Source organism: Mus caroli, unplaced genomic scaffold (genome assembly GCF_978045245.1).
Source record: "Mus caroli unplaced genomic scaffold, Mus_caroli_1 scaffold_2, whole genome shotgun sequence".
NCBI lineage: Eukaryota > Metazoa > Chordata > Mammalia > Rodentia > Muridae > Mus > Mus caroli.
This window is the reverse complement of record NW_028227257.1, coordinates 144819873-144843225: the sequence shown is the minus strand read 5'-3', so window position 1 is coordinate 144843225 and position 23353 is coordinate 144819873. Positions and strand designations below refer to the sequence as shown.

Here is a 23353-nt window from a genome sequence, read left to right as displayed (position 1 = left end):
CAGAGAAAGTCACCCATGAAGTAGCTATGCCTCCAGGCCTAGGGCCAAGGGCAAGGGCGGGGGGTGGGTAGGGGGAGTGGTGTCCCAGGAAGTGAGTGGAGGCATAAGAAGCTGCAGCGTAGGGCTCAGAGAAGGAGACACCAGTGGGCCAGGATTCCCAGTGGGGTCTCAGGGGAGTGTAATGATGCTGGATGCTGACCTGGAAGTGTAGAACAAAATGACACTGCATGTAAAATGCCACCACTAAGCAACACTAGTGTGAAGAGCAAACAAAACAGAAAGCACGTTGTACTGGGCAGTGGTGGCGAACGCCTTTAATCCCAGCACTTGGGAGGCAGAGGCAGGCAGATTTCTGAGTTCGAGGCCAACCTGGTCTACAGAGTGAGTTCAAGGACAGCCAGGGCTACACAGAGAAACCCTGTCTTGAAAAAGAAAAAAGAAAAAAGGAAAAAGGAAAAAGAAGAGAGAAGAGAGAAGAGAAGAGAAGAGAAGAGAAGAGAAGAGAAGAGAAGAGAAGAGAAAAGAAGAGAAAAGAAGAGAAAAGAAGAGAAAAGAAGAGAAAAGAAGAGAAAAGAAGAGAAAAGCAAGCAAGCATGCTTTGTCCTGCTTTGTACCTGCTTTGTCAGTCTGTGCCAGGGGTTGTTGCACCTCCCCACCCCCACTCTACACAGAGCAGAGCTGAACAGCAGAAGCTCCTGCCTGGCCCAGTCCCCTTCACCTGCTCCTGAGCAGGTGAGTTCTACAGATGTCAGAACTTCCCCCAAAAGCTGTCCTCTGTGTCCCAGTTCTGAGCCACAGCCTCAAACTCAAGGCTAGCACAGGCTATCAACAAGCTGATGGTCCTTTCTACAAATACAAAGATACTGCCACCTCCTATTAGCAGGAGAGATAGAAGTCCAAAGACCCTGCACCATGTTCAATTAATATTAATTTCTAATCAGTCCTGCCTGAAGAATCTATAACCAGTTGGCCACTGTCAGTTATTATTCTATGAAATACTTAGCTGGGGGGGGGGGTGTGCATGCAAGGCTGTGGATGCAGATAAACCTAACGGAGAAGCTAGGTAGGGGAAGGGACTATCATCACTGCATCTTTGATGGGGGTGGGGGTGAGACTGAAGATAACAAAACTCTTTTTCCCACTTTCACATCACACCCTCTTAGCCTCCAGCTTTACATTTCCTCGGCGCTAGTTTTTTGTTTGTTTGAAATCTGGCAAGGTGACCTAAACTGTCATTTATAAAGGGTCTGAATCCTGAGAGTCCTGCCAAAAATGTTCAAACGAAAACAGTCTGGCTGTTCAGTTGGTTAATTCTATTTTTGTTAAGTTTCTACCAGCGGCACAAGTGTTAAGGAGTGTGTTCTACACAGTGCTTTCTTTGCCAGACTGTATAACAACAATGCAGTTACTCCAGCCTGTGCAGCGCTCTCCCCCGAGCTAAGCTCATTGGAACCTCACCATTGCATCTCCTGACAGGACCATGCTCCCTCGAGAACTGAGACCTATGAACTAGTAAAGTTCAAAGCTGCAGAGCAAAGAACAATATCCCTAAAGCCTGACACAGTGCACAAGCATGCCTCAGCACCAAACACAGGGCCGTCCTAATAACATGAAGCTAGCACACTGCAGATGCTTACTAAATAGGCCTGAAGCACGGCTGATGGATCTCAGAGGTAGTGAGCACTTGTCTAGTATGCACAAGGCCTTTGTTTCAGTCCTGAGGGCAACAAAGAAAAGTAAGGATCTGTAAGCCAGATAAGTCAAGGAACGAGTGTGAGCTCTGAGTCTGTCCTGGCGCGTGGTGGTATGTCTGTGTCATGGCTCAAGTGTGTTTGGCTATGGCGTTCGCTGGGAAGTGGGACAGTAGGAACATGTTTGCAGAAGTAAGGCTGTATGAAATATATTCTGGAGCATCCTGGAGCACCGCATGCTGGTTCCATCTTTCTACAGTTATAGCAGAATGTAGGTGATTCTTTTAAGGTTTTGAGTTGCATTCCAGTGCTGTCTCCTCAGAGCGGCATCCTGGTCCAAAAAGAGTCACAGCCTAATAATGTTCAAGACAGACACAGAAGCACTCAAATTGCAATATAATGGGATATGGACCCCAATGGGCAGACTTTGAGAATAAGTGGGAGATGAAGGAGAGGGGAATAAGTTGAAATAGAAAAAAGCCCCCTGCCCCCAGGTAATGGGTCTTAAAGGATGAATGACCAGGGGTGCAGTTTAGACCATAGAGTACTTGTTTCATATGCATGAGGCAACAGTACACATAAGCCAGGCGTGGTGGTGCACCCCTGAATCCCAGCCCTTGTGAGGCAGCAGCAGGAGGACCAGGAGGGCTTGCTTGATCCTCATATGGATAAAGAATATGAGGCCCGCCTGATCAAGACAAACAAACGATGGATACACAGCAATTGCATGAGCTGGAAAGTCAGGAAAAGGCATTTCAAGCATAGAGAATGTGTAAAGGCACGGAACTATGAAAACACATGTCATGATAGGGGAACCAGAAAGTTCCAGAAGCTGTTCTCAGTGACGTATTTAAACTTTGGGGCACTGGAGGATGGTCACTAATGGCTTGCTCGGCAGGGTTTTACTAACACTTGCTGTGGGTCTGGATCTGGCTAAGTGTGTGGATGGAGCAGTGTCCCAGACTCTTCCCCAGGGAGCAGGAAAGACTGGAGAGAAAGTGATCCTGACGCTACAGAGTTGCTGCCACCATACGTGGGAGCAACACCCAACCCTGGAGGGGCGCAAGCCAGGGTGGCTTCACAGAACGTGGAGAGAAACCAAACACAGCAGGGCTGGGAAGAGTGTGACAAGGTTTACAGCCAGGAGAGGACATCTGACACCCAGAGAACTAGAGCGGGCTCAAGAGCATGAACTAAGAAAAGATGTAGTGATGGAGCAGGGAGGGGCAACTGGAGCAGGGGTTGTTTCAGGTTGAAGGTGATTTATCCTTTAGAAAGACTCATTTACATAGAGAGAAAATGGTAAAAGAATTAAGATGAGCTAGGAGATTCTTCTGGTAAGATGGTTGTTAGGTCGGGGAAGGCAACTGAAAGACAACTTGTAGGCCAGGCTGGGGACCCATTAAAACCTGAGTTAAAGTTCTAGCTCTCTAAATGCTGAATGCTGAATGCTGAATGCTGAATGCTGAAGCCTTCCCTCTCTGGACATTTCTCTTTCTTTCTTCCTCTCTCTCTCTCCCTCTTCCTTCCTTCCTTCCTTCCTTCCTTTCTTTTTTGTCTATAAATGAAATGGTTGGGCTGGATAATCCCAGGTGTCCTTCTGACCTTAAGAGTCAATAATAGAGAGAGCCAGAACCAAGGAGTATTTTGGTCCTGATGTAAGACATGCAAAGTTTGGAGTGTCCAGAACACCACTAAAGGGGAGTTTCTCTGACCAACTATTCACCTGCTCTGCTGTCCATCTTGTGTCCAGGGCCCCTCTCCCTACATCCCAATGTGCCATTAACAGTGCTTCCCCCTCTGCAACCTGGGGTCTGACCTGCTTGTCTGTAGGCCTGATGTGGCCATTCCCCTCTCTCACAGTTTGCTGAGTCTAGGGTGGCTGGAGGTTGGTATAACTGACCCGCCCATAGCTGGGCATTTAGGCCCAACACATGGACCGCATATGAATCTCTGCTTTTAACCACTACTCAGTGCTCAAAGAAGCTTTTCTGAGATCAGCACACATGAGTATAAATATTTTGAATGCAGTTCGAAAGCACGGCCATTGAGTGAAATGACAGCTATAGGTCATGGTCCCCTTCTGTCCCGTCCCCCGTGTCCTGTTGTGTGTCTTCTGTCATCGCTCCCCCAGCCCCATACACACACACCACCCAGCCCACTGCCCAGGCCCGTGATCCTCAGTCATGACTTCTGATCTGGTTTACAGTATGAGGTATGCATTCCAGCAGGCCTAATGTCCAATCAGATAGCAGTTGGTTATCCCATAACTTTCATACCACTATTGCACCAGAGGGCGCACCCCCACACACACACCCCATCACAGCTGTAAGATGCAGGGGGTCCAGCTTGCACTTTCTCCCTCGGCAGCCTGTAGGCACCTTTTGGCACCATCTAAACTATTCAGCAGGAAAAGGGTTTCTTAGTCAATCTGAAGTTGGTTTCTCTATGGACATTTACTCTGAAGGAAGTGATGGGCTGGGGCACTAGTGAAGAGTGGGTGGGTGGGGTTCGTTCGGTTGGTTGGTTGGTTGGTTGGTTCGTTTGGGGTTGGTTTTTCTTTTTTCCATCTGCCTTACTACATGACTTTGACTTTTTCCCTGCCTCGGCAGCCACAGCTGTTGCTAAACCACAAACGTACGTGAAGATCCAAATTGCCTGGACATGGCTTTGTTTGTTGTTGTTGTTGTTTTGTTTTGTTTTTTTAAACTGTGGACAGTGTATCGCTGGCACATTATGTCTGTTCACCACTTGTATGCCTGGTGCACACGGAGGCCAAAAGAAGGCAACAGATCCCCTGGAACTATAATTACAGATAGTTGTGAACTATAGTTACAGAGAGTGCTGGGAATGGAACTCAGGTCCCCTGGAAGAGCACCCCATGCTTTTAACCACTAGACCATCTCAACAGCCCCAAGAGATGCTTTTCTTAACTGAGAGGACTGTGGCACCTGCATTACTGTAAAAATTAAATCTTTTGAGACAACATCTTGCTAAGTTGCTCAGGCTAGCCTTGAACTCCTGGGCTCATGCAAACCTCTTGTTAAAGCCTTCTGAATAGCTAGCATTACCACCATGCAAACTGTGCTAGGCTTTTAAATAAATTAAACCCACCTGTGTACTCATTAAAATGGTTTTTAAAACCTCCAGAATTCCAAGAGACCAGGCAGGCAACCTGGGCCCTCTTGAGTTTGGCTCTTAGTCCATGCCAGTTAGTTTTAAGTATCAACTTGACACAATTGAGAATAACTTAGGAAGAATGTATCAACATGTCTGTAGGAGATTGTCTTGATTGTGCTAGTTGAGATAAGATGACCTTTCTTCTGTGGTCAGCACCATTTCCTGGGCAGGACTGTATCGGGGTGGAGAAAGGAAGCTGACAGTATAGTGAATACATTAATCCACTGCTCTCTGCTCTTGACTTGGTGTGACCAGTTCTCTCAAGCTCCTGCCATCTTGGCTTCCCCAGGACTATAAACCAGAACTATGAGCCAAGTAAATCCTTTCTCCCTTTAGTTGCTTCTGTCAGGGTATAATGTGTGTCACAGCACCAGGAAAGGCACAGGCCCTTGGGCACATCAGGAGTGTTTTCCCTTATGGCTGCAGGCATAACACAAGCCTGTGTGCGAGTGTGTACTTTACACACACAATATTCAATATTTTCTACTATGCTTACTGTTATGTGCTGTCTGGTTGGCACTAGGCTGATTTCACACCTCTCTCCAAGGACTGTTGGAGGCAGCCTTTCCTGGCCCACCTCCCTCCACTGCCCACTTGCCTTCTCCTCTGTAGCCTCATAGGCTTCTCAAGCAGTGTTTAGCCTGTGACAGTGAAGTATCGTTCCTTGGAAGCTTACAAGACCCAGGGCTCTGTGACTATGCCTAACTTACCACCGTTCAGTGCTTATCACGTGATCTGATCAAGTCTTTGTAACAGAAGATGCAGGCAAAGCAGAACTTTTCCTCACATGTCTCACATATTCTCCCACTAAAATTGAAAGTTCAATTCCCTGTACACAGTAGACGGACAGCTTGCTATTTTGAATAAAATCAATCTGTTATACTTCTGTGTAGCAAAAAGGTTCCAAACTATCTTATCAGCCACCAGGTCACAGTGCAGGGACTCTTGGGACAAGCCTGATCTGCAGAGCTTGGGTTTGGTTGGTCCAATGCTGCAACTGGCTTGGGCTGGACTTACTAGGTTGGGCATACACTACTTGGGTCCCTGCTGCTACCCCGGTGGCACCAGTCATTTCTGCCCACCTTAAAGCCTCTGCTTATGCTCCCTGGACCTCAGGAAAAGCTCCCATGCATGTTGGCAGCAGGAATGGGGTGTCCTATGACTAGAATCAGAATGGCGGATGGCTTTCTAGTGATAGTCTAATTGTTCCATCTCCCCAGCAGTCATCTTTTTATTCTTCCTAGAGCATTCTGTTTGAGACAGTGAGCTGAAAGTAACAGTCACTGGGCACAGTTACTCTATACACCCCTAAGTACAGCAAATACAACAAGACAGGCTGGCCACCTTTTATCCAATGGGAGATCCAATCATTGGTAGGCCTCTAATCTGAGATCCCCCACAGCTGTGATCATGGAAAGCTCACTTTTCCACTATGGGCCTCAGTTTCCTCATCTATAAAAGGGGTATGGTGATAGTACCTCTCTGAAGGAGCTGCGGGTGGGAAATGGAAATTAAGTATATGAATACACACACAGCCTAGCACCTGGCCCAGACAGGTGTTGTGTGATTAGTGGGTTGAGGCTGCCATCACTATGATGATTACTGACTCCGGCTGCAGGAAGGGGGAGTGAGTTGGGCCCTGGGGCTTATTATGTTTTCTCTGGGTGCTGAGGAGCAAAGAAACCTCTTGGGAGGTGAGTGTGATTGGCTATGCTAATCTTGCTGAGTCCTCAGGGTTCTGCGTGGGAAATGAAATGCTGCTGGAGTTTAGGGTCCACAGTCCCTCACAGCATTCAGAGCTCAATTTGTTTGAAGGTCTACTGTCCACTACCTTCCCCGCCCCCCACTGTGTGTGCTATACCACATTCAAGTCCACCCAGGCTACCAGTCATCCATTAAGGTGCATCCTCAGACAGCCTTCCCTTCTTTCCTCTACCTGCCACGGGCCTCCTCATCTCTTAGTGCTCAGCAAAGTGCCTGAGGGAGGCCAGGATGTCTGTCTGTTCTCGCTGCAGAGTGGCTTTACCTGCCACTCACTACTCTGGGAAAGGCTGGGAGAGGGGTGCTCACTGGGGAGGAGTCTGGCCAGCCCCTGTGGCTCTAAGTGGAAAACCTGCATGATCTATTAGTTTGCAGTGTGATAGTTGGTGTCTGACAGGCTAACAACTTCCTTATGGGGGACTGGAGAGAGGTCTCAGTGGTTAAGATCATTGCTGCTCCTGCAGAGGACCCGTGTTCGAGCCCCAGCACCGCGTGGTGGCTTATAACCCTCTTTATAACTCTAGTTCCAAGGGATCTGACAGCCGTTTCTGGCTTGTGTGAGCACCAGACACATATGCACCATAGACATGAGGCAGGCAAAACACTCATACACATAAAATAAAAAATAAGCCTTTTATAAACAGAATTAGTTTTTGGTTGGTCACACAGCTGCTAACAAAGTTAGACCAAACCCCCAAGTCTGTTTGCTATGGTTCAAATGTAGGCACTGTCCTTCACAGGCCCCCAGGTAGAAGGCTTGGGCGCCAGGTGGTGTCATGAGGAGGTAAAACCCTAGGGGAGGTCCTTAGGTCACTGGATGCATGCCATTGAAAGGCCTTGTGAGACCTCTGTTCCAGTTTTTCTGCTTGGCTTTGGCTTGCAGTTTCACAGTCTGCCCTTCACATGTCACTTGTACTGCTGTGCCACCCTCAGCAGAGGCCCAAAGCAATCAGGCTGCTGATCTTGGACAGGAATCTTTTACAACATGAGCTAAAGAGACTTTCTCTCTTTATAAGTTAATTGCCTCAGTTATTTTGATATAGTCACAGGAAGCTGGTTAATTACATTCTTCTTTTCTTCTTGCCAGTTTGTGCACAAATTCACTTTCTGCTCATCCATCTTCTCTGTAGACATGGTCATTCCTGATTCTTAATTGTTCCTCTACCAAAACTAGTCACTGGCATCCACCTAGAGCTCAGTGGGGTTCCCAAATGGATGAAATGACCCACTCTAGAGTCTTAAGACAAAGCCACAACAGCCTCCCAAATTAAATTTAACCTTATTTGAAAAGAGGCCCTTTATACACTGCGACCCAATATGGGAGCATTTGAAGATGTTCAGGATAATTAACTTTAATATAATGAAAACCCTGGAGATTAACTAATGATGCCCCTGCACACACCTTGCCTCCCCCCTTCTCAGGAAGAGTAAGCCAAAGCCATGTTTTGTTCACGCATCTCTTTCCTCTGGCTGTTGCTTGCCTCATGGTATTAGTAGTAACCATTTTGGAGAGAACTATACCACTAATCCTTACTCCCCCCCCAATTAATGACACCCCATTCGAGCATCTCCAATGAAAGGCGCATTATTAATATTCAAGGAAAAAAACCCTTGTAACCATTTTAGCAGATACAGCTAACAATGAACTAAATTTGCTTTGTGCAAGACAGAGAGTGAGCATCCCAAATTAGTTTATGTAAAAGCTGAAATCCTCCCCTGAAAGGTCTCAGTACCATCCTCAAAGAATATCCCGATCATCAGCAGTGCCGTCAAGATTCCCGCCAACATTATCCCCTTTGTTGTCTGAAATGTAGAATCAAGCACATCTGGCAAATGTCCTGGAGCTCACAAATCTCTCAAACGGCGTCTAATTCCCAGTGGTGAAAGAGAGCGCCACTGCCTAATCGTGCTTCTCTTCAAAACAGCACTGACTTTCCTTCAATCAGAAACAATGGCTTTGCTTTCTTAAAAATATCACACGCCAGTGATTATTTGCAGAGAGGCCCATTTTATGCTTGAACCTGCGGGTCCCAGACAGAATTCACAATTAAGACCGAGAACCTCATTTGAATGTACGCTTAGTTCAGTGGACAGTGGGAAGAAAGATTGTGACCTGTCTTGTGTGGTTTGGCGGCTTGGGAGGAAGGTGTTGATGAGAGCTATCACTGACTGAACATCTACCATTTTGTAGGAGAGTCCTCCTGTCAGCTATATTTGACAAACTGAGGCTCACTGAGGTTAAAGAATCCCCACTGCCCTGGAAATCCAGCATAGATGGGAGTCACACTTGGGCTCATCTGCCTTCTCTTTCCACTCTACCAGGCCTGTTCACAGGGGCCTGGTCCGGTGTCACCGCAGCCGACTTTAGAATATGCGGACTGCAGACCGTAGACCTGAACACAGAAGGCCACTCGAGTGTTCTGAAGTTTAAACAGTTGAAATCTGTGACCATCCTAAATACCCAACTGGAGGGGCCAAGGAGCCTGCAGGATGTTCTTATGACAGTTTTACTGAGCGCCCCTGCTGTGTCTCAGGCACAGGCCCCCGCCTCATATGACACCCGCAACCTTGGTCAGGAGAGTTCTGTGGCTCTCCTGATCATTCCTATTCTGCAGATGGTGAGACTGAGGTGAGGTGAAACTCATGGCTGGAATTAAAACACATCCAGGAAGCTCCAAATGAATAACGATGGCATTTGTGCTGGCTCTAAGTGAGAACATGGGGTTCTCACTGGTAACAGAACCCAGGGCTTGCCAGAGCGAGACTCGAAACAGGCTGAACCACAGGTGGCTACTTTCACTTAGGTCCTCTGCTTACTTTATGTTCAAAATCCGAGTCCTCCAGTTCTGTGGACAGTCAAGACTCCTCTAATCTCGAAGCACCTACTTCCCCGAAGTGGGCCCATCTCATGCCTGACCCTCACACCATCAACGGTGGTCCAGCCAGGGCTAGAACCCTGATTTCCCACTGCCAATCACAGCTCCTGCCTTAAACCCATGCTACCTCTCCATAGAGCCTCCCTGGGGTTTTCTGTAAGATGGCCAGTGAAACTCCCGCACAGCCCCTCCCACTGCTAGCTCTCCAGCAAGACAAAAGGCAATTTACCCAAATGTTATAATCACCTGGAGGCTGGCACGCAGGGGCATCCCTGCTTTATCTGTGGTATTGTCAGCAGGACTATAATGAGGGCTTTGTGGAGGGATAATATCACACTTGTAACTGCCAGATGAAATGCCCCCACAGATCACACATCCCTCCCGGCAGACATGGGTATCTGCCTCAGCAGAAGGCATAGGAAGGGGCGTTAGGGACACTGAAACGTCCACCGGGCCAGGAACTTAGCTCATCCCCAACCTGTGAGGAAATGCTATTTTCCCTACTTGACAGATAGGGAAACTGAGGCTCAGGGGATATGTTGTTTGCTAACAATTGCCCCCATTAAAGTGAAGAACCAGCCTTTGAACCCAGACCTTTCTGATAATATTGGTAAAGCTATGGACCCTCTCCTTGAAAAGATACTGTTGAACCCACCAAGAGAAACTGACCAAGAAAGGGTAGGATTGGCTATTTGGAAGCCACCCACGGGTCCCTGTCATCCATGCTTGGCAATGACAGCCTGCCCTGGGTTGTCCCTCCCAGACACTCTCTCACCTCACTACTCCAAAGGCCTTGGAAATCCCCCTCCAGCTGCAGGGCCCGTGACTCGGGTAACAATGCTTCCCTGCCCCCGTGGCAGCCTCCTGGAGGCATCCAGAGGCCAGGCTTCCCCTTCCGCAGCTGAAGAGCCTGGCCAGCACAGCTTTCTTTGTCTCCTTTAATAGAAGTAAATGCGAGGCCATACCCCACGAGCAGAAGCCTCACCTCTCTTCCTCAGTTCTGCTCTGGAAGTTGGGGAACTTGGCCGAGGTCCACACCTTACCTCAGGCCTACGAGGGACAGGCTAATGACCCAGGCTTGAGGGGCAGCTGGACCCACAGTCAGCTCTTGGAGCTGCCACTTATAAACTGGGCAGCTTTGAGCAGGTAGCTTACCTGCCCTAACTCCAGATTCCTTATGTGAGAATTTGGACTAGTAAAGGACCTACCTGCCTGATAGAACTGTCATGAGCGTGAAGCTGATGCGGGCAGTCTAGTGGGAACAGTGTGTGGCTCCACCATGGCACAGTGCATCCCAGTGATCACCACGGATTAAAAAGTCAAAAGCAGGTGTGTCCTTCACACCTCATACCCAGTGATGATGTCCTCTCGGGCTGTTCTCGGGCCTCCACCCAACTGCCTTTGATGCCACTGTCAAAACCGAACCAGTGGCCTGCTGCTAGCAGATCTTTCCTGAGCGTTTGGCTTTGTGGCATGGGTCCCTCATCCTCATCATTTTTTTTTTTTTTTTTTGGTTTTTCAAGACAGGGTTTCTCTGTGTAGCCCTGGCTGTCCTGGAACTCACTCTGTAGACCAGGCTGGCCTCGAACTCAGAAATCCGCCTGCCTCTGCCTCCCGAGTGCTGGGATTAAAGGCGTGCGCCACCAACGCCCGGCAATCCTCATCATTTCTTATCTGCTTAGAGCTTCAGACCCCCCAGCATCCCAGACTCGGGCCTTCACCGAGCCCCTGTATGCATGAGCACTGTTCCCAACACCCCAAATCAATGTAGGGTGGAGAAGAACCCTGACCACACAGCAGGCACAGGGAGCCTGGGCCTTCAGAGGAGCCCAAGTGCTCAGATAAACCACAAACGACACGTGGAAAGCAGCCCCAACACACTTCCATGTGTCCTGTAACGTGCATGTCCACATTTAATTTAAAATAGTGATTCTCCCAAAACCAGGAATTCCTTCATTTCTCTGGTCCCCAGCGCTGGGATTGCAGTGTGCTGTGTTGGATGTATAAATGTGTCCCATGTGGTTGGGATAATGGCCCAGAGAATGAGCTGCTACAGTTGGCCTTAAAGAGCAAGAGATGGGCTTTGTTAAATGGAAGGGAAGGAACAACAGGGCGAGAGCACAGGACACCTGGTCCCTAAGATGTGGCACTCAGACCTGTTTGTGTGTCAGAGGCTGGGGGAGGAATCCGAGGGAACTTCCTGAACATACCAGAAGGGCTTTGACAGGGGTGTCTGAGTAGGTCTGGGCTGTGCATTCAAGCAGGGGACAAAGTAGAAGACTGAATGCTGGTTAGAGGGTTTGGCTTCAGTCCCCAAGCAGTGAACAGTCAGGACAGGAGCTGCAGAGGGGTTTCTCAGGAAGTGGGGCATGGCCACGGCCTGCAGCTTTGAAGAGAGGCATGGCTCTATCCTGGCACCACTGAGAACCTGGAGAAAGGCTTTGGCTCTCTGACCATCACTCCCCTCCCCTGTGTTCCAGAGATGGAGCACTGACCTGCAACACCAGTGTTGAAGAATACTTCCATCCCTCCTGGTGTCCCCACTACCCCAGCCTAATCCAGCCTTTGGCATCTGCCAAGTATACACTGGCTTCCATCATGTGTATACAGCCAGAGATCAGGGGCAAAAGGAGCAGATGCTATAAAGTCAAGCTGACAGAGTGACCCTGGCTATGACACTCAGTTTTTCTGAATTGTTTTACTACAAGGGCAGGCATCCTGAATGTGGTTAACAAACACGAATCCAATTATCAGCACTCAAGTAGTAAAGGGTGGGGGGCACATCACAGGAAGAATAGTAATGGATCCCAACAGCATAGGTCCTCTGCACCCACCGCTCCATCAGCATGCACTTGCTCTGGCGTGGGAGGAAGGCCATCTGCAGCATCCTGTTCCTGAACACCTCCTGTCCACAATAGGCACAGATAGATGATGGCTCTAGATTAGCATCGTCCACAGACACAAGTCACCTGTGTATTTCCACCTCAGCAACAATGTCAAGAACTAGCTATGTGGCTCTCACTGAGGTGCCCCTAAGGCCTAGGACCTTTCTAAAGGACTTCCAATCATTTTGTCTCTGGGCACTTTGTCCCTTACCCAGCAACTCCTATCACAGACCACAACAGCAATACCTTCAGAAGTATTCATGAGGTCCACTGAGGTAGGGCATGCGGCATGCCTGCTGTGCCCTGTACCTCACCCCAGAAGTGCTTCCTAAAATTCTTAACCCATCCTTCTCCAATGATAGTTCGCAGTGCACCCCAAACCACAGACTGCAATTCTTTTACCCTGGCTATGGTTTCTTGGGAGGGGTCTGTAAAGCAGGGAATTCTGGCAAAATGAAGAGACTGAGCCTGCAAATGGATTTCAAGGATAATAACATTGTTGTGCCTTCTATAATTAATAACTAATCAAGTTTGAATGCATTAATCTTATTTATTTATTTATTTATTTATTTATTTATTTATTTATTTATTTCTGACTTGCCATTTCCTTTATTTCCAAGCCTCTTACATCTATCGGAATGGGCCTTGGCAGGCTTGTGGGTGATGCGTTCTGAAGCTCTGGTTCCCAAGGGGTGACGTGGCTTGTCTTAATCCACTCCCAAGATGATACACCACAATAGGCAGAGCTGAGCAGCCTCAGGCCCTTCACCTGCCCGAAGCATGCTCTGCCTGGGCAGTGACCTCTCAGTCAATATTGACAGTACTGAGGTCTTTGCCTCTGGCCACCACTGCCAGAAAAGTTCAAAGCCTCCTTTTTAGTTGGGAGTTGTGACGGGAACACCAGGCATGGTGGCACTGGTCCATCCCCACCATCTCATGCATTTGTACATTTGAACTGAAGGTGGGGCAGAGCTGTGGGGTGGACACCTGCCATGGGCTAAAAGTCCTGATTTAGTGCAAATCTCCATCCCAGCCTGGACTCCTGTTTGCACTGACCCTGGGAGTAAGGGACAGTATCCCAGGGCAGAGGTTCCCTTTCCCAGAGCCAGGCCTGGCCCTGGCCTGCTGCCAGTCTGGCCTTTAGGATGATAAGGTTGGCTCCTGAGGCTGGCAGAGCCTCTTCCATGTACTTGAGATCACACACAATTAGACTTCAGATACATAGCCCCTCCTACCATACTCAACCCGCCCCACACAGCGTAACACACATACACCAGAGTTCATGCCTTGCAGTGTGCACATAGCTCCCTCAAACATAATCCCAGCACTCGGGAGGCAGAGGCAGGCAGATTTCTGAGTTCGAGGCCAGCCTGGTCTACAAAGTGAGTTCCAGGACAGCCAAGGCTACACAGAGAAACCCTGTCTCGAAAAACCAAAAAAAAAAAAAAAAAAAAAAAACCATAACCACTGGCACACTCACAGGCACACAGCTGTATATTGAGAGCTACTGGGTAGAACTGGGCATTTGTGCCTGTACACACACTACCACTTTCCCCAAGCCTTCTCCCTCTGCTTTAATAAAGAAGGAATTCACTTAATCTCCAAAGCTTTCCTGATGGTAAGTGATGGCAATCCCATCTCTTTCTTTTGTTTTTTTTTTTGTTTGTTTGTTTGTTTGTTTGTTTTTCGAGACAGGGTTTCTCTGTATAGCCCTGGCTGTCCTGGAACTCACTTTGTCCCCAAACTCAGAAATCCACGTGCCTCTTCCTCCCAAGTGCTGGGATTAAAGGCGTGCACCACCACCACCCGGCTCCATCTCTTTCATTGAAAGAGGACACACACACACACACACATCCCTGAACCCAAAAAGCACATCCCCCCTAGGCTCTGGGCTGGAGAGCCTCTTTCCCCTCTCAGAGGCCTGCTGCTGTGCTCATTTTGGGTCTCTTCCCTTTCCCAGTCCACACCCCTCCCCTCATACTAATGGGATCTGCATAGGAGTGGTGACCACAGGGTTGCCTAGCCCAAAGGTGTGCCAAGAGCCCAGCTTGTGGGTACCCAGTGACTCCAATCTGCCTGTTTGCCCACCATAGCTAACCTGCCCCAGCCTGTCCACCTGGCTTTGAACAGAACCCATTAGCTGAGCTATGCCTTTTGATCCTCTTGGTGCTCATCCTGTAAATGAACCTCCTCCCTGTGGTCCCCCACCCCAAATCATCCAATGTGGGAATTAAAGACCCATCGGAATGATGGCTCTAGCTTTCACCTCCTCAATACTGATGAAGTACCCTTCTTCCTGGCCAGGCCTCACCACTGCTTTCTCTAGGAGGTCTCATTCACCCCACAGTACAGATGGAATCCTGGCTCTAGGATGGAGAAGAGCTGTCACCCAGCAAGTGGGTGGTTCCTCATCTGACCCAAGAGAGTCTAGTTCCAGAAGTCTCACCCTGTAAATCAACTAACTTCTGGCTTCTTTCTGGGTATTTGGCATTTCTTGTGCAGGTTTTAGAAGTGACTGCATGGCAGAGCTTCCTGGCAGGGACATTTGTAGGTGGAGAAACAGGTCCAGGGAAGTGGCAAAGTCTTGCTCAAAGTAGTGGCACAGAGCCCCAAAGCCATACCTTGTGTGTTGTAGGTGTGTATTGTGTGTGTGTCCTTGGGTGTACTTTCTTGTGTGTTGCAGATATGGAGGCCAGATATCAATTTCAGTAACCTTACACTATTGCTCTTAACCTTATTGCTTTTGAAAAGGGGTCTCTCATTGAGCCAGGAGCTGGCCAGCAAGCTAAACAGCATAGCTAGCAAGCCTAAGGGATCCACCTGTCCACCCTGTTCTTACAAAGGGGCTAGGTACCTGACCTCCAGTCTTCATACTTGGGAGCAAGCACTTTGCCCACTGCACATGTCTCCAGCCCTCAAAAGCTGCACTCTTAGCCAGCATGGGACCATACTGCTTCCTTCCTGGTAGCCGCCCCTGGAGGTAACTGTTTTCCTGCAGCCCTCCTGAGACCTCCGTCTTCCCTCAATGTCATGTGACCTACATTCTGAACTACTGCCACCTTCTGTGACCTGGACACAGCCTGGCAGGCCTGGCCTAGAACTGGCTTATGCAGGCTGGCCCTTCTCCATCCTTGCTGGGAGGCAGGCCGTAGGCCAGCAGGCTTAGAGCTTCCTGAAAGTGGTTAGTCCTCAGGTATGATCCAAGGCCAGGTGGTGAGGTACCCGGCCCAAGGCCTCAGGACACAAGTCAGCCACAGCTGGCAGTCTTGGACCTGCACTTGGCGTGCCTCCCTACCCTCTGAGAAGCTCACTTTGTTCAAGGAGGGGAGGATATTCTCTTTTGATCTCAGTCCCAGAGAGTAAATCTGTTACTTTTATGTCCCCAAGTTTACATTTCTTTATTCATTAGTTCACCATGTAGGTATTATTAAGTGCTTTAAATGTGCTGGATTGATGCTAGGCCCTGATGACAGGGCTGCTCCAATCTGTTTGGAGCAACCGTGACCTTGGCTTCCTCACCAGGGAAGTCTATCATCCAGACAGGGCCTGAGAGGCAGGAGGGCCCAGCCCACACAGGTCATGAGGCTCCTGTCTCTGGACAAGTAAAGCCATAGATAGGCTCTTTTCCAGCCCCACAGCCTTCCACTAAAGGAACTTAATGTTTCCTGAAAGAATTCTCAGAGCATCACACTTATATCAACAGTCCTTTGTATTAAAAGGAATAATTAGATGTCAATGTTTAAAGTATCCACACTTTGGTATTATCTCGTTTAGGCTTGAGTCTTTATTTCTGTTGAAGACAGAATGTAAGTTCTTGTGTCTATCAGGGAATTGTTCTACCACTCAGCTGTATCCTGGCCTGTTCTTTCAGAAGGTCATGTAGCCCAGGCTAGCCAGGAATTTCTGTATTCTCTTGCTTCACACTCCTGGCGCAAGTCAGAATGAAAAGGGTTTATTCAGATTCATCTAGCAAAGCATTTTCTGGTCACCTATATATGCTGGGTGCAGTGACCTCTCACTGAGAACTTAGTGCTAAGCCAGTGCTTCTCAACCTTCCCAATGCTGTGGCTCTTTAATTCGGTTCCTTATGCTGTGTTGACCCCAGCCATAAAATCATTTTCATTGCTACTTTATAACTAGTTCAATAACTAAGTAGCAATAATTTTGCTACTGTTATGAATCATAATGAAAATATCTGATATGCAGGATATCTGTTGCAGAGCCTCCAAAGGGATTGTGACACACAAGTTGAAAGGCCCTGCTTTAATGGGAAAGGAGGGAGCATTATCTATGAAAAGATTGAAGAACTATGGTATAGGGGGCCAAGGGAGAGAAAAGCAGGGAATGCTTTTGTTTAGGCAACTGGCTGTGTGAAGGGCTTTGGGTTCTCTTGGAGAGAATGATGTCTGGTCTGCAAGGAGCACACTGGGTTTTCATGCATTTGAAAAAGTCATTTACTTTAGAGCAGTGACAGCCACAGAACCACTGTGAGGATCCTACTGCACTTCTCCACACGCCCCACGCCCACTTCCTCTCTCACTCCTCGCCACTGTTGTGTGGTACCCTTGTCAAATTAGTGAACTCCTATTGATCTTAATGTTGGTGAACTAGTGTAACTAAAAGCCCATTGTGTATTTGAATCCCTTTCTTTCTCCAGTGCCCACTTTCTGTTCCAGGATCTCTTCTAGGACATCACATGATGTGTAGTTATGTTGTCTTAGGTGTGACAGTTGCTCCGGCTTTTCTTTTTTATTTAGCGTGTTTTGTTTGTTTGGTTTGAGACAGGGTCTCATTGTGTAGCCCTGGCTGGTCCAGAACTCACTATAAGTCCAAGCTAGACTCAATCTCACAGAGATCCACTGGCTACCATGTGCCATCATGCCCGGCAAGGATTTCTACTTTTGTTTTGTTTTGTTTTGTTTTGTTTTGTTTTGTTTTGTTTTGTTTTGTTTTGTTTTGTTTTGTTTTGTTTTTCAGTGCTAGAAACTGGGCTTCTACCACTAGACTACACCTTGTTTGGGGTGACAGTTTTAAGCAGCACTTCCTTGATTCAAGACGTTTAGATGTTTCTCTTATGATTAGAGTGGGATTGTAGGGTTTGGGGAAGAAGACTATAGAGGTGAAGAACTGTTTTCATCCAAACATAACAAGGGGAGGAAACGCTCTCCCTGGGGTTTCCTTGGTACTGGGGGGGGGGTCGGGGGTGGTGAGCCTTGAATGCCTGGCTGAGGCTGGGTTTCTCCATTGCAAAGTTTTCATCTCCCTTCCTTTGGGAGACAGTCGCTCTGCACAAGGGCAGGACACCCATTCAGATCTGGGCATTTTGGCCGATATTTGTATGCTAGAGGTTTTTGGTTTGTTTTGCTTTTTAGGAATATAAGAACATTAGTATTTTTAGGAACCTAGAAATCTATTTCAATAAGCAAAACACATAAAAAGCACCAAGACATTTCACTGCAGGGCAGGACAAAAAACAAAACAAAACAAAACAAAAAAAACAAAAAACAAGGATTATTTTAAAATTCTTCTGTGACCAATACCCAAAAAGACAGAAGATGTGGGGGAACATCAAGAGCAGGAAGGGAAAGCTCTCTCACCCACTTCTGACTTGCCACAATTCACTTTATCACCTTTAATCTTCCTTCGAGTCACAACTGTACACAGGGCATCCTATCTATAAAAGTCCATGGATGGTTGTGGTTGTTGTTGTGGGGGGGTGTGTTTTGTTGTTTTCACATCATCTCGTTTATTCTGGCTTATTATCTCATCAAAAGCATTTCCTCTGTTGTCATACACATTTCACAACTGTCATTTCTGCTGGCTGCTAAATATCCCCTCCCCATAGCTTACAGTGAGAGCTTGCTGCCCTCCTCCCCATGCCAGTAGGTTGCTGGCATGTACAATATTTAGCAATCCTTTGTTGAATGAATGAATGAATGGATGGATGGATGGGTGGACAGCAAAGTAACCATTCCTAAGTTTAGAAACAGACATCATTTTCCATTCTCTTGATTCTAAACAGCATGGAGACAACTAGATGACTTTCTTAGGATAGTGTCCCAGAGTAGCATTGCCACGCCAACAGATCCAGAACCTTAGGATGCTGCTAAATGCACGCACACAGAAGTCTTCCCTCCACCCCCTACCCCCACCTCCCTCTGCCAAGGCTGATCGTTTACAATTGATTAAAGAGTTAGTGGGGGTGTTCTCCCCATCTTTTTTTGCTTTCCTCCCCTCCTCCTCCCCTCCTGCCAAAAAAAGGAGGGAAATTACCCGAGAAGGTGAAGATGTTCTCAGACAATCATATTAACATATTCCAACAATCGCAATTTGCAAAATAGTAATCACTACTCGCGGGCTCCAGGAGGCATTAATCAAAGCTACAGGTTTAATTCCATTTTAAATATTGATGAAATGTGCTCCGGCAGCCTCACCCTGGCGTGGCAGGGCCAGCGAGGAGGGGCCAGGAGGTGGAGGGAGGGTGGAGGAGCAGCTGCCCGAGAGAAGGCATCTGTGATTCAAATTGGTGGCTATGCAGCCAGGTAGAGAGTGAACAGGGTGGTAAAGAGGGCTGTTAAGTCCATTGCTGTCAATTTGTAACGATCAGGGAGGGGCCCGAGGACTGGTTCAGCACAATACACCCAGTTTGTCTGGTTTCAGGGGTTACCGCTGAAGAGGCTGCAGCTGCACTGATTCCAATAGCCTGGAGACTTCAGAACTGTAATTATCAACCAGGCTGCTCACAGTGTGGCGAAAGTGGGCTCCACCAGCGATTAACTCCTTGTGTGCTGACACATCAGTGTAGCACCCCACCACATACCCTTGGGTTGCCAGCCTCGGCTAGGACAATCAGGCAGCCTGCTAGGGGAAACTGAGGCCACTGGCTGCTTAGGTCCCAAGGCCAGAGCATGCTCAACAGCAAGCTTTTTGTCTTGAGTCACATGCAAAGAAATAACGAGGGTAGATGGGGCTAGCCATTCTGGAAGCAACCTTGGCTCCTGCATCATCAATCTTACCCTGGGGTGAGAAGTCAGGCTACAGCTCCTGATGACCTTGCCGAGAGTTCACAGGCCAGAGACAAGTTCTGTGAATAAGCATGCTCTTCCCAACCCCTGCTGGGTTGTTACAGACCCAACGAGATGCAGGGTTTGTGTGCACATCCAACTATTCATAAACCTCTTCTCACGGTGGGTCTGGCGCTTTTTATAGGAGGCAGGTCCTGAGGCTAGGGAAGGTTTTTACTAGCCATCTGCTTTGCAGCTTTCAGGGACTCCCCCTGGTCCCTAGTTTCTAGCCTTTATCACCTAAAGAAAATGGGGAGTCCCTCCCTCCTACCTGAGGCAGTGGGTTAAAGAGAGGTAAGGAGTAAGCACCTCTATTTCTGTACCCTAGAGGTAGCCAGCCAGAGAACAGGGATGACACAGAAGGACAGGGGGACCAAGAAGGGCAGGCAATAAGGTGGTTGGTGGGAGCACAGGCAAGTAAAATCCATGCTTTCCCATGGTGCTCCACTCAGAACAAAACCCAGGCAACTCCACCTATGTGTCCACAAAGGCAGGAGCCCCCAGAACTCTGTGCCAGTGTTGTTCCTGCTGTTCCTTGTTTGGGGAAGTTAGAAGCAACAAGGAGGGCAGAGTCAGCCGTAGGTGCAGCCAGCTATGAAACATGAGACATGGGTAAGAAGCAAAGAACAGGAAAAGTGAACCGTATAGCAGAGCAAAAGATGTCCCACACAATGTGGCTCACAGCGCAATGCCATTCTCAAAAATTAAAAACACATTTGCACACAAAACAAGAGGGCAGATTTTATAGAACTGCATGCATTTTTAGGGGTGCATGCCCTGCCATTAGAGTGGGTTCCTGTTGTGGTGGGGGAGGGACTGGATCTGGATATGTGTGTAGAGGAGAAAGAGAGAAGACAGGAAAATGAAACAAGATTTCATAGAGGGTCCCTGACAGAGAAGTGGGGATACTGCTCTACGCACTGAAAATTGGGGCTTAGTCAACTGTGAGACTTGGAAAAGCAGCAGCCATGGGCTCAGATCCTCTTGGGCCCTCCCACATGCTAACCCAGAGGTTGGGCACAAGTGATGAGACCTCTAGTGAGCCTCTGTTCATCTTCCCAGCGGTGGGAAAGACTCACTTGTGTAGAGACCATGAGGATGGAGTGCAGGGAGAGGATGCTTTCGGGTCTCTGAGTATAATGCCAGCACAACTGTATTCTTCCTTTGCATCCCTCACTTCGTACCTGAGGCTCTGTATCCTGGTACTTTGTGCTAAGGTCTAGCCTAGTGCAGTAGAACTGCTACTCATGGTATGTCAGCAGATGAATGTCTGAGTGTGTTAGGCTGTCACTCTGCCTGTCAGGATCAAGCCAAAGGCTCTGGCTATCTTCCTCAGCCCCACCTTCACACCATGAACTCTTCTCTAACTCAGAGGTCAGTGCTCCCGTGCCTAGCCACTCTGGTGAGGGATGCTATAACAATAGAAAGGTCTGTTCTAGCCATTCAGAGCTAAACAAACTCCTGGCCCAGCAGTCTGTGCTGGAAGGCACTGCAGGCCCCAAGATCCCCAGGCTGGGAAGGTCCTAGTGAATACCAGGAGTAACTGGATTCTCTCCCTACAGATGATGACGAACATGAGTGGATCGTCAGGACCTGCCGCAAGGGCTGGTTGCCAGTGCCCAAACAGAAGTCCTAGCCGTGAGCACCTCGGCCTCAGCATCTCACCAGGGACTTCCTTCTGCCCACTGCTGGCCTGGGAAACTGGCTGTAGTCCTAGCTTCGACTTGAGTTTCAGAATAAAGGTTTTCTGCACTGAACAGCCCCAAGGGTGAGTGAGTGCTTTAGAAGAATGTCTTAGAAGATGCACCCATTTCACCTGCTTCAGTGCCACCTTGGTAGACCTGGGCCCAAGCCCAGACTGGGGCTTGGCAAGTGCATCCCTAGTTATGTCTTATGCATGGGAAGCTCAAATACCCTCATCTCATGACACTATGTCTTACTGAATAAGCAACTAAGTGGTGAGAGTCTTCTGCATATGGGGACTCTGTGGCTCAGAGAAGTGGGACTCACTGGGTGACTCACTAGGTCTCAGCAGCTGCCCACTGGCACTTTCCCCAGGACCGCCTTTCCTCTGAATCAGCAAGGTGCTTTGGTACCTACCTGGGGTTCAAATCTCAGCTCTGTCTCGGTCACCCACCATGCAACTTTGGGCAAGTCGCTTCCCTAAGCCTCAGCTTCTGCATCTATAAAATCACAAGGAAGTGTTGCTGTAGTGGCTGACCTCTCCGTGAGGTCAGTGAGCAGCTCAGTGAGGCAAATGAGAGTTCAAGAAGCCAGCACCTGGCAAGTGATCACGTTGACCTTAAAGATCAGTTTGTGCCACTATAACGATAGCACTTGGAAGAGTAAGGTAGACAGATCCCAAGCTCCAGAGCCAGCCAAGATTACAGACCAGAAATAGAAATAAAAATAACCTGGTAGTTGTGCACATAATCACCCCAGAAAGAGGATGGTAAAATGACCCAGGGCTACTCTTGGGCCCTAAGCATCCTGTATCTTCCCATGACTATTTGCCTGTCCATGGAGGCTACCTCCCCCCTCCTTTAGACCCCAGGTTATGATCCATGGTTTACTGGAGCTGCCTGTGGAGACAGAAGACGGGTCAGACTAGGGAGAGAGCAACTGAAATCTGCAGGGGAACAAACAAACAAACAGATTGGATGTGCAGAGAGAGACACAGTCAAGGGAGGTTTAGGTCCCTTAGCTAGCTGCACCATGCAGTGGACCTGGGGAAGTCATCTCTGTCTTCTAAGGCTTTAGTTACCCTAGGAAACTGACAGGGGAGAGCTCCGCTGCTGATTTTCAAACTTGGGCTTTCAAAGACAGAAGGTACAATAGCAAAAACCCACATACACACTTGTGTACACATACAACTAAGTGTGTATTCTCTATCATATACAAATATTTAGCGGCAGAAACAAAGTTAGGGGTGGAGGATACAAAAAAAGAAAAAGGGAACTGTGAAGATGGCTCAGTTGCTACAGCACTTGCCGCGTAAGCCTGAGGACCTTACTCTTGGTGCCCTAGCACCCAGGTGAAAAACCAAGCAGAGTCTGTTCCCATCACTCTAGTGTTGGCTGCAGCCATGATGGAGACAGGAGCTTCTCTGTGGCATGCTACCCTGCTGGGCTAGCCAAATTGGTGAGCTCTGTGTTGGGGGTGAGGGGCTCTGTCTCAAAAAGTAAGGTAGACAGCTACTGAGGAAAATAACGAATATACCTAGGGCCTCTATGTGGTGTACTGGCAACACACACACACACACACACAGACTTTCATGCAAGACGTATAAGCAATATGCCCAGGGCTGCAGCATGTGAGAATGCCTTCACACCCTCCAGGCAGCTCTACCCTCCATACCCAAGGCTTTGAGCTGAACAAAGGATTTTGCAGAGGAACTAATCAGTCAGCCACCAGACCACTGGGAGCATCCGTGTGGCTCTGGAACCTCACAAGACCAGCGTGAGAGTCAGCCTGGGGCTGAAGCTGAAGCCATCGGGTTGGGTTCTTCCCCAGCCGATCCCTGTGCACTTTCTCCCCTGCCCTCCCCCAGCACCCTCACCTCCATACCTAGTCTCTAAATCTTGTTGGACTGGACCCAGCGCAGCCGCCTCCCTCCCACCCCCCACCCCCCGCAGGCTCCCAACATACTAGAGGAGCGTCTGTGGATAGCAGCACTGGCCAGACGGAGAGCTCCTCCCAGGCAGAGCAGGACTGGACTCTTGAGTTTGCAGAGAAGCACAGGACAGCGCAGAAGGTTGGTGTTCAGAAAGCAGAATAGAAGTCAGCAAGCAGCCCGACTTCCCACAAAGTAGTCAATACACAGGGACAGCACAGTACCAGAGTAGAAACCCATCACTGTGCCTTAGCCCCGTGCCTTAGGCCACTGCCTGTGGTAC

At 48.6% G+C, this 23353-nt stretch overlaps 1 protein-coding gene across 1 annotated transcript in view; it reads left to right on the top strand.

Annotated features, from left to right (window-relative positions):
• Morn5 (MORN repeat containing 5) overlaps nt 1-21213 on the top strand; it is a 30719-nt gene extending 9506 nt beyond the window's left edge. The window contains exon 5 of the mRNA XM_021152771.3: nt 21020-21213. Coding sequence (XP_021008430.1) covers nt 21020-21093 — 74 coding nt within the window. The 3' untranslated portion in view covers nt 21094-21213. The remainder of the gene's footprint in view (nt 1-21019) is intronic.
• The last annotated feature ends 2140 nt before the right edge of the window (nt 21214-23353 follow it).